This window comes from Asterias rubens, chromosome 18 (genome assembly GCF_902459465.1).
Source record: "Asterias rubens chromosome 18, eAstRub1.3, whole genome shotgun sequence".
Lineage (NCBI taxonomy): Eukaryota > Metazoa > Echinodermata > Asteroidea > Forcipulatida > Asteriidae > Asterias > Asterias rubens.
In genome coordinates, this window is record NC_047079.1 from 5,766,973 (window position 1) to 5,780,866 (window position 13,894).

The following is a 13,894-nucleotide window of genomic DNA, read 5'->3' on the forward strand; positions in this document are numbered from 1 at the left end:
GAGTGGAAAATAGTAAAAATTGTAGAGAAAACACAGGGGGGGGGGAAACAACATCAATTACAGAGCTATGGAAAGGTTTGCGGCAACACCATGTAATGACTATCTCTAATGAGCTGGGGTGGTTCTGAAAAGAACCGTTGGTTTTAACTCAAAACCGTTGGAGTATATATGCAAACCGTTCCATATCATATTTCCACCATGGAAAGATTCAATGTCTAATAACAGAGCTGCCAAATCTCCCTGATTCCGCAGAAAATTCCCTGAAAATAAACCAATCTTTCCATGTTCGGATGAACCATTTGAAAATATCCCTGGTTATGGAAACTGGTTTCCTGAATGTTGACTGTTAGACTAATTTATCTCCCAGATTGTTGGACAAAATTTCCCCGATTGCAAGATTCAAATGTTGGCAGCTCAGATCTTAAAGGCACTGTACACGTTTGGTAATTGTCAGAGACCAGTGTTCTCACTTGGTGTATCCCATCAAAAGCATACAATAACAAGCCTGTGAACATTTTGGCTCAATTGGTCATCGAAGTTGAGAGAAAATTATGAAAGAAAAACACCCTTGTTGGATGAATTTGCGTGCTTTCAGATAGAAATAAAAGACTTCTAGCTAGAAGTCTTTTATTATTTTAGTGAGAAATTACCTCTTTCTCAAAAACTACGTTACTTCAGAGGGAGTCGTTTCCCACAATGTTTTTTTTACTATCAACAGCTCTCCAATGCTCGTTACCAAAGTTTTTAAAATAATATTTGTTTTGAGTAATTACCAAACGTGTACCTTCCCTTTAGGGTGCGTTGTCAGTAGACCAGAGTGATTTATATTCGCACATCTTAGCTACATGTAAGCAGTAGAGGTTGACTCACACTTGTGATCCATCTCACACCTGAGATGAAATCGAGCCTCTTGGTCTCTCACGGCCAAATTTCATTTTGCTCACTTCTACTTAAATGTACATCCAATCTTCCAGCTAAAAACAGAAACCTAGTCCCTGAGGTACAATGCATTATTAGCCTAAAACCTCGGGCAACATTCTTAGAGCAGAACAGGTTCCCTTAGTTTTACAAGTGTTTCGATAACCCTCTCGCTAATATCCCTGACCTTTAATCCTCGGTCCATTTTCTCTGTGTGTTTGAATCGACGGTGGTTTTTATTTCTCGCCTCCGGCTCATTATACGTCAGGTAGGTGAAGCGGATTTAGTACCCTCGCACCAGCTCATCAATTGAGTGGGACGCTGTGAGGCATAGATTACTCGTGAAAATAACGCAGGGATTTGGTTTTTGAAAAAGTCGGTCAAAGGTCTGGGCAGGTCTCTGGGTGTATTTTATTCTTCAGTCAAGAGATTATGTTTTACTTGTTAAGGTAAAGCAGTGATCTGTGTTGTTGGTGTTTTGAGTGGGTTTGGGGGGGGGGGCTCCCTGACCCACTTTCATTTTCACTTCTTGCAAGGGCAAGAAATTTAATAACTGATTCAGGTTAGAGAGAAAAAAAATCAATTGTTTTTTAATTGGAGATTAATGTGTCTGTGAAGTTGATATCAAAGTTGTTTATATAAATTTCGTTTATCGAAAGTCTTGAGTTTCAAGTAAAAATATCCACTAAAACACACGTGTGATACGTGTCAGTCCAAAATTGTACTCGACCACTATATTGTTGTAGGGACTCACAATTATTATTAATTGTTTGTTATAAACTTTTAATTTTTTGGTTTAGAAGGAAAGAGTCTTTTACTACTATTGTAACTTTCAATCACTAGGCCCTGTAGTATTTGTTTTGTTAAGTACTAGTACTAGACTTCAGGACTTTCAAAAGTTCTACCATTATTATTTTAAATCTGTGGACAATGTATAATTTTGTGTCCTACAAAAAGTACCCAGACCTTTTAAGTAAGATCCACATACCTACCAATTAGAGTGTGTACCACTTACGCATGAACTTTCAGAACCTGCCTGGAAATTTAATTTTCAGTTTTTTTTTTTTTTTTTTTTTTTTTTTAAATGGGTCGTCAGAATTTAGTTCAATTAAATTCCTATTTGCCATGTAATCCTGCAAGGGTTAAATCACATAAACACATTCCATTAGGCCACATTAAAATTCCCTTGGAATTACCATACCTAAGTACACTTTGGTGTGTGGGTGCGTTCGTGGAGGGGGGGGGGTGCTAGCTCCACCTCGTTAAGGCTCATTTGTCTTGTCTTGGGCTGGCCTAATGGGTTGAGGTGGAGAGCAGAATGCTGATGAGGAATCTATTTCGTTAGATGTTGCCACACCTTCGTCAAAACAAGACAGTGCATGGTTTAAAGGCACTGCCGTCGATTTCATCAAACTCCTCCTGACTTAGGATTAATCTTAGGACTTGGGACGAGTCCCAGCCTTGCACTGTAAAAGGTACATAAACCTTAAGATTTATCCCAAGTTAGGACTAGTTACTCGTTCTAACTTGAGATAATAGGATGGATCCTAGCATTTCGTGAAATCGGGTGCTGGGCTTGTTTGGTTTTTACTCAAAATATTTTAGCATAAAAAGTTACTTGGGAACAAAAAATGGAGAGCTGTTGATATAGTATGAAACCGTTTGAGAAACCTCTCCATCTGAAGTAGTTTTTGAGAAAGAGGTAAATTCTCACTGAAATATTTTAATCTGAGAAATACTTGAAGCACACCAATTGGTGCATCAAGGGTGTTTTTTCTTTCATGTATCTGTTTGCAACTTCGACTACAAATTGAGCCCAAATTATTCGCAGAGTTGTTATTTTATGCATAAATGTTGGGATACACCAAGTGACAACACAGTTACCAAACATGTCCAGTGCCTTTAATCTAAGACGGTTTGGAGTTCACTGTGGCAGTGAAAATGACAAACATCCTCCTCCTGCTCGTAATCTTGCTGCATGACTCAGCTCAAGAAGCTTACTAGGAATTAATTAGCAAAGGGGATTAACATACTGCGTATATACAATCTCTAAAAGTAGTGAGGCTAACTTGGATATCAGAAATAAGAACTTAAATATTCATACAAAACAAGGAATTTTTGTGACACATTAACTGATTTAATATAATAATGAACAATCGGTAATATTTTGGAAATGGCTATGACCTCCCATGCCCCTGGTCTTGGCCTTTGTGCCCCTTTGTGTTGGCCTTGGTGCCCCTTTAAAAACGTCCATTGACCTTAAGATTTTTGTTTCAAGTGCCCTTGCAAAATGAAAATGGCCATGCCCTTTCAAAGATAAAGTTCCAAGCCTGAATGGTGATTTTATTTTTTCAGACTAAAAAAAAAATGCATAAAAAACTCCTAATTGTTTCTTTCTTTTCTTTCTCTCCCCCAAAAAACCCACCCAGGACTGACAGACAGCCTCAAGACCTGGCTTTCTGCTTGAACCTTCTCAATATGAGCGAGAAGTGCATCCGTCGTCTTCAAGAGAACTTTGCCTGCTTTGCAGACAAGCTCCATGACACCGAGGTCTACTCTTCTTTCTCCTCAATCCTCTCCAAGGCCAAGAAATTCGCCAAACCAGAAATGAAGGTACGTTAAAAATTTAATATTAAAGGGAAGAAACACGTTTGGGAATTGTCAAAGACCAATCTTCTCACTTGGTGTATCCCATTAAAGTATAAAATATGTGAAAACTTGGGCTCAATTGGTCATCGAAGTTGCGAGAAAATGAGGAAAGAAAAAACACCCTTGTTGGACGAATTTGTGTGCTTTCAGACAGGATTAAAAGACTTCTTGCTAGAAGTCTTTCATTATTTTAGTGAGAAATTACCTCTTTCTCAAAAACTACGTTACTTCAGAGGGAGTTGTTTTCCACAATGTTTTATACTATCAACAGCTCTCCAATGCTTGTTACCAAGTCAGTTTTTAAAGTTAATATTTGTTTTGAGTAACTACCAAACCTGTACCTTCCCTTTAAATTAATAGGGGATAAAGATTACTAGTACTTTTTACCCTTACACCGATGTGTGTTACTCCCTACTTTCCTGAGTTCTCTGTGAAACAAAATCATGTAGGCATATTACTCCGGTGGGATTCGAACCCACAACCTGTTCAATTCTGTCATACTAACTAGACCACTTACACGTAGATTGCCCAGTACCTATAGACTGTTCGAATCCTATGTTTTAGCAGTGGGTACTGCAACGATTATAAATCTAGTTTGAGAGACTGATGTATCCGAACATGCTAATTTCATAGAGCTGCTTAAGCAGAAAAATTTGCTAACCGCAACAAAATTGTGCTTACCAGAATAAGTTTACCAGCCAAACTACCATGATTTGTGTAAAAATTGTGACTGTATCCTGCTCATTTCTGCTTAGCAGAAATTTGTTTGGCAATATTTTCTGCTTAAAAATTGTCTGGTAAGCAAAACAAGCAGGATACTGCTAACAGTAGTAAACATTTTAAAAGATAAATTGGTATTAGTATACTAAGTAGGATTTGAAACTTTGTATGGTGGGAGTATAATCAGATGAGGTTTTCTGTACCGCCTTATTAAACTTCTTTTGAGTAGTGTTGGCTCTAAGAAGAACCTGTGGTTGACAAAAATATGAATATTTTCACCCCAGGTCATAGTGGATGACTTTGAGCAGAAACTGAACGAGTGTCACACTAAAGGAGTGGACGACGAGGCGGTGGTAGAGAAAGCCAGTAAAGCATCGGCCGCAGCTCGGGCCAGAGACAATGGAGGCCGGTCAGCAGGTTAGTGCTTGACAATATCTATTATATTATGGTCACTTAAAGGCAGTGGACACTTTTGGTAATTACTCAAAATAATTATTAGCATAAAACTATTCTTGATTACGAGTAATGGGGAGAGGTTGATAATATGAAACATTGTGAGAAACAGCTCCCTCTGAAGTGACATAGTTTTCGAGAAAGAAGTAATTTTCCACAAATTTGATTTTGAGACCTCAGATTTAGAATTTGTCTACATTTAAAACAATCGAACAGTCAAATAACCACACCACACACAAGCCATATACTATTATGCGAATACAGAAAACATTCATCAACATCTTCCTCATGACAAACTCATGAAGTCATGTTGACAGATCGCAGCATGTCAACGTCTCGACTGTTACATCTCAATCTTTAAGACACAAGAGCGAAGTTTCCTTCCAGGGAATTCTTGTGTAGATTATGTGCTGCTGCCCCGACGCCTGTCTAGATACCCAACAATTTATTAGAACACCATCTTGTCTCCAGACGAGACAAAATTTGACACTGAAATCTTGTTATGGATCGTCTGGTTCTGTGTAGCTCTCCTTGATTGTTGACGACAATGTTTCAATCTTTGCCAATTTATTCTAAATTTTGTTATTATTATTCACAACGTGTTTTCTCCATGTATATATTTGGTTTGCGGTAACACCATGTGTGTATCTACTTGCCAGGTAGAGTTTGTTCTTAGAGAACTGTTTTCTTTATTCTACTACCGCAGAGTAGATTTATCTGATGTTCGGGAGACTTCTCACTTCTGAAAAGTCCTGCTGTCCTGTCTCCAGACGTAACAAAACTTGCCACTGAAATCTTTTTTGGGCCGTCTGGATGTACAGCTCTCTCCTTGATTTTCTGACGACGAAAGTTTGAACGTCTTGAAGTGTTACACAAGTGTCAATTTACACTTACTCTTTGCCAACCGGTTATTGCTTCACCGTGTGTTTTTATTGAGTGCTCTCAAGTGCTGTGAATGTAGCAGAAGATAAGTGGTTTACTCACACATATTGTGAGAGAAGTCGGCATTTGTGTCGAGGAGTTCAAAAATATTTGTTTTTACCCTTGTTTGTAGGCACTTTACAGAGTTCTGCTAAAATATTGAATTCGAAGTGCCGGGGAATCTTGGTGGTCCAGTTGTGAGAAAACTGCTCGAAGTTGTGGGTTCAATTCCCACTTTTTTTTTCACAGAATTCAGGGAAAGTACCAAATGATATTGTTAATCACCTATTGAGTTAAATAACACGAACAGAGGCCTACACCTATATATGTATTCGTCTGTCCGTGCTGTCCCTTGTCTTTGTTTGTGTTCCTTGGTTGTATTGTGTTTGTCTGTCAATAGGTTAGGGCACAAAAGCATTTCGCTTAACATTACACCTGATAGTTGTCTTTAAAGCCATTGGACCCTTTTTCGGTAAACAGTGTTGTCCAATGCCCACACTTTGTGTACCACAACTTCTATATCAAATAACAAACCTGTGAAAATTTAGGCTCAATCGGTCATCGGAGTCGGGAGAAAACAACGGAAAAACCCACCCTTGTTTCCGCGCGTTTCGCCGTGTCATGGCATGTGTTTAAAATAAATCCGTAATTCTCGTTAACGAGAATTTATATTGTTTTGCTGTTTTCTCAAAAAGTAAAGCATTTCATGGAATAATATTTCAAGAGAAGTCTTTCACCATTGCCTTCTGTAAACCCTGTAAGTTATTTGTAAATCTGTGAACTTTAATTTTTTTTCTGAACCGAAAGGGTCCAATGGCTTTAAATTGCTGCTTATTTTTGTATTGTGTAATAAGTATTGTGTACCCACTCATACCTCATACCTATATTGCTTGTTTAATATCGACATAAATGTACATTATTGTGTTATTGTTTTGTATGACAGCATTGAAATAAATGTACTGAATAATAATAATCTACCCCCATATTGCTTGATTTTACACTAAAGTACAAAAGGGACTAGGAGAGCTACATGTACCAACTCTGCAGAAAATAAACACTAAACTTTCCATGTTCTGGTGAGCAAGTTTGAAAATCTCCCTGATTATGGAAACTTTGTTCACTATTAAGTTGAATGTAATGCTGACAATCTCCCTGATTGTTGTGGCAAAATCGCCCCGAACGATTGCACTATACAAATGTACGCAACTCTGGACTAGAAATCAATTGAAATCAAATCCAAATTGCTGAACTCTCACGATAAATAATCGCCGTACAATTAATTTAATTAAATCCACGCTAAATCCCACCGTCAAATCCTACTGTCAAATCCAACTGTCTTTTTTTGACAGAGTGAAGAAGAAGAAGTCGTCAAGAATGTGATAAGAGGATTTCTCTCGACCGCCAGTCACTTTTTCTTCATCCCTGGTCTTTCCTCGCTCTCTCCCGAGTTCAATGGTTCAATTTCACTGCCCCAAGCCTATCAGCGAAAGCCACAATCAAATCAATCCTATAAATAAATGCGCTTGTTTTTTTGAGCGCCCCAACTTGTGGCAAGGCAATCACCTGGTGAAGCATGGCTAACTGTCGCCTACACGTGGACTATATGGGTGCATTAAAAGGGCTAGCGTACCCTCGGGGGAATTGAGGTGGGGGGGATCAGAGCTGCTGAGCTGCTTGGTGGATGCAGTTCAAATAAGATGCACTCAATTTTGTCTTCAGTTCGGTGGTATTATATAAAGTCGGGCTAAAAAAAGGCATTGGCTTAGCGGGGAGTATGTTATTTCAAACCTGTCGAACCCATGGCCCCGACATTATTTGGGGTGATTGTCTGCCCACGCATGTACAGAAGTTCAATGCGTCACTCCGACATTAGTCTTGTGTTCCCTCGTTTTGCTTGCCATTAGCGTAATTAGTGCGGTTTCGCGATGTGTAATTAAAAATTTTCGGTATATGCGTCCATTATTATCTGTACATGAATGAGTGCTTTCATTAGAAACATGAACATTGAAACAAGTGTAGACAGGAGGCAAGGGGATGTGTTTATATTTGATGGTGAGATTGCTCCGCTGCAAGGACTGTTGACAGGGGCAAGATTTATAGGATGACCGTCGGGAAAGTTCAAATTGATAGAGATGTGGCGTTTTGTTTAGTCATTAGGGGATGATTAACAAAGAGTATTTTGACATGTGGAGCACTTTCTGGGCACGGAGTGTTCATGTTTGCATTGTATTATCTAAGTAAATATTATTTGAAAACGCTACTGATTTAAGTGTGAATTTGCTGTTGACAAAAGTCAATTAAGAAATTGATGAGTGGTATTTTGTTTTGTATATTTCCATTTTAACAATGATTTAGCGCTCTTGTGTATCTCAAAATGTTAAATTGTGCTCGGTCATCTTTTAAAGTCTTTTTTTGCCGCTGTTAAAAATATTAATAACTATTATTAATATTTGTATTATCTTCTTTTGTTCAGATGTGTTTTTGAGTAACTCTTCAATCCCTTTTTGTATAACCTGCCCTACCTTTTAGAATGCATTGCCCATTAATAATTCATTGCTTAACATCTTTTCCTTAAAGCAGCAGTCAGCAGTTTCCTCCTTGAAACAACTTTGGGTTCATAGGCTCTTAGTGTTTGTATTGTGTTATGCTTAAGTGCACACTTTTTAGAAATAATGTTACTGATAGACTGAATGTTTTGCTTAAGTGTTTTCATTTTCAGTGTACGTCTGTTATTCATCAGAATCTGTATAGTTCTTAATGTTTTTAAATTAATGTGCAAATGTTTTTAAAATAATTTTGTTGATAGGCTGAACCTTTTGCTTAATATAGGAAAAGAATATTGTGTTTGTAAATTTCAGGGGGTTTGTGTATGGGGTTTTTTGGTGTAATTATTTTCTACTTTTGTGCATTTTAGTGTGTAGTTAATGGAATTTTTGTACTGATTTCCTACTTTTTAGGCCTACATCATGCATACATGTATGTACTAAATAAATTTGTCCTACTTTTTTACTGGGGACTAAACGACATGGCTTTGTTAATAAAAATGAAAACTTCTAATAAAATTCCCAAACTCTCCACAGCACGAAAGAAAAACGGCAAACGACGGGGTCGTGGCAAATCCTCCCTAGACAGCAATGAGGAAGATGAAGATGAAGACACCGTGGCGACCCCTGCCCCCTCCCGCAGACCCGGTCAAACACCCAGACAGACCACGGTGGGGAAGACCCAGGGGAATAACAAGAAGGGCCGGCGGGTGAGAGCTGTTACGTTCTCCAGTGATGAAGACGACAGTGATGATGATTTCTTCGTGGCAGATAAAGGACAGGCTGGATCAAAAGGTGGGTTGTCTTTGGCAAACATTTCTTGTTACTGCAGTGTTTCAGTCTTGAGGTTTTGTTTGCGCACAGTTAGAGTGTACTACTACTATTAGCTATCCGTATGCGTAACCGTTCTGTGTGCAGTTTTTTGATGACGACCTGGTTCGGCTTTCAAAAAGCCATGGATGCCCAATATTCAAACTAAATTAAAAAGGACCATACAGTATCTGTCTGTTGGTAAATTTGTTTTTATCTTCTCAAAAATTAGAGGACATTGCAGACTTTTAGAAAGTTTTACTATTCGTTTTTTTACTAACGTGTAGTGCCGCTACTACTCTTGTCGAGAAAACTTTTACACTTAACCTGATTGTGTAAAACGTCATAAATGTGCAAAGATGTGTCATAAATGTCGACGCCGCAAGTAGCTAAAAGTCAGCGCTGCGCTTAATTTACGCCATTGAAAGCAATACACCCTTACTCTCTTGGCTTTTTACAAAATGTGTGCGTAAAAATGGGTTTTTGTTTTATTTCTGTATGTAACTGAATTACCTTATCTTCTCAAAAATGTTAAAAACTAGAGCTGCTCCCCCAAATCAAATAAAAATATCATCCACATGTGAAGTACATGTAATTCCCTCATTATTCGACCTACTTTTTGAGGTTTAGTTACCTCATTAGGGCAGCCACAGGGCATAGCGGTGTAATGTGATACCTGGCCATAGCTAGGAGGGTTTTACCCAGTCCCTTCTCTTGGGGTCACCGGTGTGGCACCGGTGTTAGTTTCTTAGGGCAGCCATCAGTCTTAATTACATCCAATACTGTAAATTTACGCTGCGGGTCATCGATGTAATATAGACACAATATTTGAGTACTACTGCCAAATTTTTTCGTTTTTTTTTTTAAATTTTTGCTAGGGCAGTGACCTTTCGTCGAAGAAAAGGTTTCCTTATCAAGAATTGATTTTTTTTATGTTCATGGGGCTGTTTATTGAAGGGCAACATTGCTGGAGTATACAAGGCCAGAGCTGTAAAAGACGTTAAATGTATATTGAAAGAGTTGTGACAGTTAAGGGGCCAGTTTTCTTTGGTCACCTGGGCCCAATTTCATTTAGCCACTTCAGCAGAAAATATTGCTTAGAAATGTTCTGCTTAGCAAAAGTAAGTAGGATACCAGTCACAGATTGTACATGAGATCACGTGCTATTTTGGCTGGTAACCTTATTCTGGTAAGCATTTTGTGCTTAAGCAGCTCTTTGAAATTGGGCTCTGGTTTCTGGAAGCCGTTTACATTGAGCATTGCTACCATGCCAATAGACAGTTTCTTTGGTGAGCATAAGGGCTTGTGGTTCTGCCTACCGAATTAAACAATGTTCAAAAACGCTGGTGTGAACTTCTTAGTAAAATTTTGCTAGATGAAATCTGGGGTGTTTTTTTATTCCTTCTCCTGTTTCAAAAAAAGTATTTAAGGACAGAGTCCCCGTCAGTTCTCGTGAAAGTTGATGAGAAAGATTTCCCTAATCCCTAAGGAATTGTGTCTCAAAGGAGGGCAAAATGCAACTTGGGGATAGCAGGAAAAACAATTCCCCGTATTTGTCATAACAGACTCAGCACAGGTAATAAATCAATTTGCAATTACTGTTGTAAAGCTTTGAAAAACATGCTTTAGTAAATCCGCTTGAGGAAAAAAAAAATCAAAAAAATCGACGATACTGTAAGAGTCAATGGAGGAAGAAGAAAATGTTATGACTTTAAGCGCAATACAAGTTTTCCTCACCATGGTAATCGTTGACGTCCAAGTCTGAAGACTTTATTGTAATTTGATCCTAAGGCGGTAATGTCTGAACCATCCTTCGTTCATACAGAAACCCACACTGACCAAAGCTCTTTCAAGTCATTCAAAACATAACTTCCACTGGCTTTACCCAAGTTTGTCGGGATGAGGCGCTACACGCTAGGCTTGCTGCGAGTCCTGGGGTAAAATTTCACAAAGATAGTCCTAAGTTAGGACTAGTCCTAGGATTTCAAGGGCACCAAGGCAATGGCTAGGTGGCATGGAGGCAATCGCATTTGTTGCCTCCGTGAAGTATCAGGCCTGAACGTGGAAGTGTCGTGGCCGAGCGGTTAAGAGCACCGAATTCAAACTCTGGTGTTTCTGATCAGCAGAGTGTGGGTTGAATCCCCAGCCGGGACACTGTGTCCTTGAGCAAGACACTTAATCATTGCTTCGTCCTTCGGATGGGACGTAAAGCCGTTGGTCCCATGTGTTGTGTAACGCATGTAAAATAACCCAGTGCACTTATCGAAAAGAGAAGGGGTTCGCCCCGGTGTTCCTGGTTGTGGCTGCTTAATGCGCCGTAGCACCTTGTAAACCCTTATAAGGTGCTAAATAATTGGGTCTCAGAATTCGTCACTGCAATAACCTATCTTTCTGAAAGTTTGCATATACTCAGCGCATTGAGTACCTTATTTGGTAGATACGTGCGCTATATAAGACTTCGATATTATATTATTATATTGTGATGAGGATTAACGTAGGGCAGGTTTACAACTTCAAGGAGCTCATTGCCTCAATCGTCTTTCCAACAGAAATTGTTTTAAGAAAGTGCGTATATCTCAAGGGAAGTTGCCTTGCCTCCCTTAACATCAAATCCAAGGCTGTGCGTTTACTTTGGACGTGACTCCACCCCCATCTTCAAACCCTGACCCCCCCCCTTCATTTCAAAAGAACACTCAAGTATCGAGGTTTAAGACTCTTGAAGCGATGGTAAATTAAGAGTGTCCCTACAGCAGTCAGAACAGCAGTCAGAACAGCGTTGACAAGATTGTAACTTCATGAGTCAAACCCAAGGGGGGGGGGAGACGACATCGAGGGGACAGATTTGTAAGAAGCCTGACACAAATTTCTTGATAATTTGATTTTAAACTTTCCCGAGAACTAAATGGATTTGCTTTTGTTGGACTGAATTATTATGATTTTTTTGGGGGGACGAGCGTAAGAGAAAATAATGGGAAATGTAATACCTGTTTTTATTTAGGTTTGAAAGATTTCCTCTATCCAATGTCCTCGGCAGTGACAACCTCGAAATACTGTTAACCGAATAACAGAGTGACTTCTCACAATCCACCGTACTGCCTCTGTAATATAATCAAGCGAATCTTCGCCTTCAAGAAACAAGGTACCTCGACAACTCTTCTTCTTTTTTCTAAAAATAAGAAAAAAGAGGAAAAGAAAAGAGGTTTACAGAGGACAGGCCCCGCTCCGTCTTGACAAAATTCCAAACCTTGCCACAAGTGAAATGGAATTATAGTGGATTGGATGCGTTGGCATGGTAACAGGTTTCTTTCATCCCGTGACAAGTTGAACCACCATGGGAAAATTCTCCTTCGGTTCCTTCTCTCCAGACGTGATATTATTTCTACTTTTTGATTCGTTTGCCCCTCGGAAATTCCAGTAATATTTTTTCCGTGAATAGCCTGAAAAGGTCTATAAAAGCCTTAGTTCAGCTCTTGCGCGGAATCAAAATGTACTTTTTTTTTTTTTTTTTTCAACAGCAGGATATCAATGCCCATCTCTTTGAGATATGATATGTTACTCAAGATGCTCAGTAGCATTTGAATGTGTTGGATTCAGTCACTTGCTAACCTTGTCAGGAGACTGATTTAAAAAAAGAAATTCTCTCTCTCTCTAATTTTTCTCTCTTTGGGTGTAGCATCGTCCCTAGATTCCACCGAAGAGGAGGAGGACATGAGCGACTATGAGAACAGAGATCCCAACCGCCAAACACCCCAAGAACATGGCAAGATGAAGAAACTGCACAACACCAAGGAGAAAACCAAGACACCCCTCTCCTCACAAAGGAGGGGTCAAGTCAGTCCCACATGAAGACTCAACAACAGCTTTTCAATTAAATAGTTTGCATTAATGGACACAAATTTGTCAAAATCAGTCAGGGCTGGAATTTGAAGAATTTACCCTGTAAAACCTAGGACTTCATAGAGCTGCTTAAGCAGAAATTATCGCTAAATCATTTTCTGCTTAGTCAAAATTAGCAGGATATCGCTCACAGATTGTGCAGGTGACACAGTGTTTTGGTTGATAGTCTTATTCTGCTAAGCATTTCTTATTTGAAGTTTCTTTCTCTCTTAATGTCCCTTTTTATTGCTTCAATAGTACTTGGATAAACTATTCACCGAACGCTTTTTATTAGTTTTTCGGTTTTTTGTTTTTTTTGTTTTTATGTGAATATTTTTTGTATGCGAATTTACCAGATTTCCCTTGAGTGTCTAGACTAGGAAATGACAGTTTGTGGTGGAGAGTCTGTTTCAAGGTGAATTACGCAACTTGTCAGTTTCAGATCACATTTTTACTAATCACCATGTGAAACTTCTCTGGCCACAGGTGGGTAGTACTAGTAGTTATCACTCCACATCTTTTGCTCAAGTGACTTGACCATAATGATGGGCCAGAGTATTGGGAAGTCTTGTTTCCCAGAATATCTTTTGCTCAATTTCACAAAACATTACCGACTCATCTTAAGCTGAATTGTCAGTATTACCCTAGTGAATTGTCTGCCGTCGATTTCACAAAGAGTTAGGACTTGTCTTATCTCGAGTTAGGACGAGTAACTCGTCCTAACTTAGGATTAATCTAAGGTCGGCATGCTACAGTACAGGGTTGGGACTCGTCCTAGGTCCTAAGATTAATCTTAAGTTAGGAAGAGTTTTGTGAAATCGACGGCAGGCTTTATATTACTTTGCTTTAGCTACTAAAGATTGATACGCTTTTTAAAATGCAAAGTATACCTTTGGTTTTTTAAAACCGTTCTGTTGTTTTAATCCTATTATAGATTAATCAATACATTACGACAATTATTTCCTCCTTTGATAAGACTGACCTGGGAAAATGTCATTTCAAAA

The 13,894-nt window shown here is 38.9% G+C and overlaps 1 protein-coding gene across 1 annotated transcript in view; it reads left to right on the top strand.

Moving 5' to 3' along the window:
* Positions 1-13,592, top strand: part of LOC117302457 (condensin complex subunit 1-like) — a 61,618-nt gene extending 48,026 nt beyond the window's left edge. The window contains exons 28-31 of the mRNA XM_033786412.1: positions 3,348-3,531; positions 4,572-4,704; positions 8,742-8,999; positions 12,688-13,592. Coding sequence (XP_033642303.1) covers positions 3,348-3,531; positions 4,572-4,704; positions 8,742-8,999; positions 12,688-12,860 — 748 coding nt within the window. The 3' untranslated portion in view covers positions 12,861-13,592. The remainder of the gene's footprint in view (positions 1-3,347; positions 3,532-4,571; positions 4,705-8,741; positions 9,000-12,687) is intronic.
* The last annotated feature ends 302 nt before the right edge of the window (positions 13,593-13,894 follow it).